At 23.0% G+C, this 2,072-nt stretch overlaps 2 protein-coding genes across 2 annotated transcripts in view, besides 10 other annotated features; both read left to right on the top strand.

Moving 5' to 3' along the window:
* Positions 1 to 131, top strand: part of EDI_025400 (1-O-acylceramide synthase precursor, putative) — a gene marked incomplete at both ends in the record, with an annotated part of 1,320 nt that extends 1,189 nt beyond the window's left edge. Inside the window, one exon of the mRNA XM_001733252.1 lies at positions 1 to 131. This exon is cut by the window's left edge and continues 1,189 nt beyond it. Within this exon, the coding sequence (XP_001733304.1) occupies positions 1 to 131 (131 nt within the window).
* Positions 132 to 169: 38 nt separating this feature from the next.
* Positions 170 to 220: a sequence feature (AT_rich).
* A 20-nt stretch (positions 221 to 240) lies between these two features.
* Positions 241 to 1,044, top strand: EDI_025390 (dual specificity protein phosphatase, putative; the record flags this gene model as incomplete). The annotated part of the gene is made up of 1 exon (XM_001735625.1): positions 241 to 1,044. One exon carries the CDS (start codon positions 241 to 243, stop codon positions 1,042 to 1,044), a length of 804 nt encoding a protein of 267 aa, XP_001735677.1.
* Positions 349 to 424: a microsatellite.
* Positions 1,042 to 1,070: a sequence feature (AT_rich).
* Positions 1,071 to 1,150: 80 nt separating this feature from the next.
* Positions 1,151 to 1,216: a microsatellite.
* A 26-nt stretch (positions 1,217 to 1,242) lies between these two features.
* Positions 1,243 to 1,272: a sequence feature (AT_rich).
* Positions 1,273 to 1,485: 213 nt separating this feature from the next.
* Positions 1,486 to 1,530: a microsatellite.
* A 14-nt stretch (positions 1,531 to 1,544) lies between these two features.
* Positions 1,545 to 1,617: a microsatellite.
* Positions 1,618 to 1,650: 33 nt separating this feature from the next.
* Positions 1,651 to 1,771: a microsatellite.
* Positions 1,772 to 1,780: 9 nt separating this feature from the next.
* Positions 1,781 to 1,830: a microsatellite.
* Positions 1,831 to 2,014: 184 nt separating this feature from the next.
* Positions 2,015 to 2,072: part of a sequence feature (AT_rich) that runs on past the window's edge.

Raw genomic sequence — 2,072 nt, 5'->3', positions numbered from 1 at the left:
TTACTTTGAATAGTTTAGAATATTGTAAAAAGATGACAGAAAACTTTACTAATTTAGGTAAATATACTCATCAAGGAATGTTGTTAAAGAAAGAAGTAATTGAGTATGTTAAAAATCTTGCTTGTGACTAAAACTATTGCCTCAATTTAATTCAATACTTTCCAAGTTCTTTATTTTTTAACTTAATAAATATAACTCATTAAAATTGAAAATAAAAATAGAACTTAAAAACAAACTAAAATGCAACGACCAATCACTCAATTCATAGTTATTAAACCTAAGAAAGATGGAGATAAAAGTGTCGGACAAGAGATTAAGGAAAAACAAGAGAGAGAATTTAAATTATTTAAACAAAAAGAACGAGAAAGAATGAGAATTGAATTACAAAAAGAAAAGAATAAAATGGAAGTAGAAGAAAAGAAAATTGATTCATATCAGCGATTGATTGAATTTAAAAAAATCAAAGAACAAAAGCAAAGAGCTTTTGGGATTGGTTGTTCTATTACTAAAGACATTTATATAGGTTCAGTTGAAAGTAGTAATAACCAGGCGTGGTTAGACAGTGAATGTATTAATGTAATTATTAATTGTACTTGTGAGTGTAGTAATGAAGAAGAAGAAGGAAGAGAATATTATAGACTGCCAATTAGTAAATACCATAACACAATTAATCCTTTCGTAAAAGAGGCATGTGCTCTTATCAACTTAGCCCATTCTAAGGGAGAAAAAGTTCTTATTCATTCATTTGATGGAAAAAATAGAGCACCTGCCTTATTAATTGCCTATTTGATTCAAAATAATAAAATGAGTTTTATGAATGCTTTTAATATGGTTAAAACAAAAGCATGGACTCTTGAATTATCTATGGTATTGGTCAGTGAATTGAATGCTCTTTCAAGTCAATTAGGTTTAACCTCTATTAGTGGCATGACTGCTTCTCAGTTTAAACAAGACCCACTTACCCGTCGTGCATTAGAAGACGCAGAACTAGAAATAGCTGACAGGAAAAAGAAATGGGAGTTTTCTCATAATGTAATTGACTAAATATTTTTATTTTAACTTTATTAAATCCTGTTGTTCAAAGGATGATTAGTCCTTTGATGAGTAAGGCCCACAATCTAATCAAAGTTATAATGATTGTGAATATTATATGAAAATAAATATAAGAATAAGAAAATGAAAGATTAATATAAAAGATATATATATAAAAATGAAATAGTGAATGAAAAGGTATTACAGAGCTTAAAAAAAATATAAAAGAAATATAATTTAGAGAATATGATAAACAGAAATTAAAGAAGAAAGAAGGTATTAAATATATAGGATAACTCATATTTGAAATGGATTTTACAAAGAAATATCAGAGCTCAAATGACTATATTTAAGTGATAAATAATTATGAAGAGCATATAGGTGAAATAAACTCATGGAATGAAAGAAACTCAAAACACTTCTTTTTTCTTTTTATAACAAAAAATAATTCGATTTTATTTTTAATTTTATTTTTTGTTATTTTTTTTCTATATTTATATTATCCATAACATTTTTTATTTCTATTTTTAACTCTATAATTTTAATTTCTTTTTTGCTTTTCTTATTTTTTAAGATTTTCATTTTATTGAAAATAACAAATTCTATAGTATAGAAATATTTTACTATTCTTTTTTCTTTTTCTTAAATTTGTGTATTTTTTTTTATTTATTCATATTTTTTATTTGCATTATCTTACATTCATATTTATGTTACTTATTGTTCATTTTAATTATATTTTCTTAGTACTTTTATCTATTTATATATTCATTTATTTTATATTTTATTATTTAGTTATTTGATGCTGAAATTGATATATGAAATTGAAATTGATACATATTTTTATCCATTTCATTTTTTAGAATATATTACCTTTTATTTATTATTTAAGTATAACACAATAATATATTTATACAGAGTTTATTATTTGTAGTTGATATTAAATCATTATTCTGATAAGATGTGATACTCATAATTCAACTTGTTTTTTTATTCTATTTTATAAAAATAGTTTATTTTTTGTTTGAATAACAAAATAAAAA

This window comes from Entamoeba dispar, genomic scaffold (assembly GCF_000209125.1).
Source record: "Entamoeba dispar SAW760 scf_1105229459309 genomic scaffold, whole genome shotgun sequence".
Lineage (NCBI taxonomy): Eukaryota > Evosea > Mastigamoebida > Endamoebidae > Entamoeba > Entamoeba dispar.
Note: the sequence above shows the minus strand (reverse complement) of the source record. Positions and strands in the feature narration are given on the sequence as shown.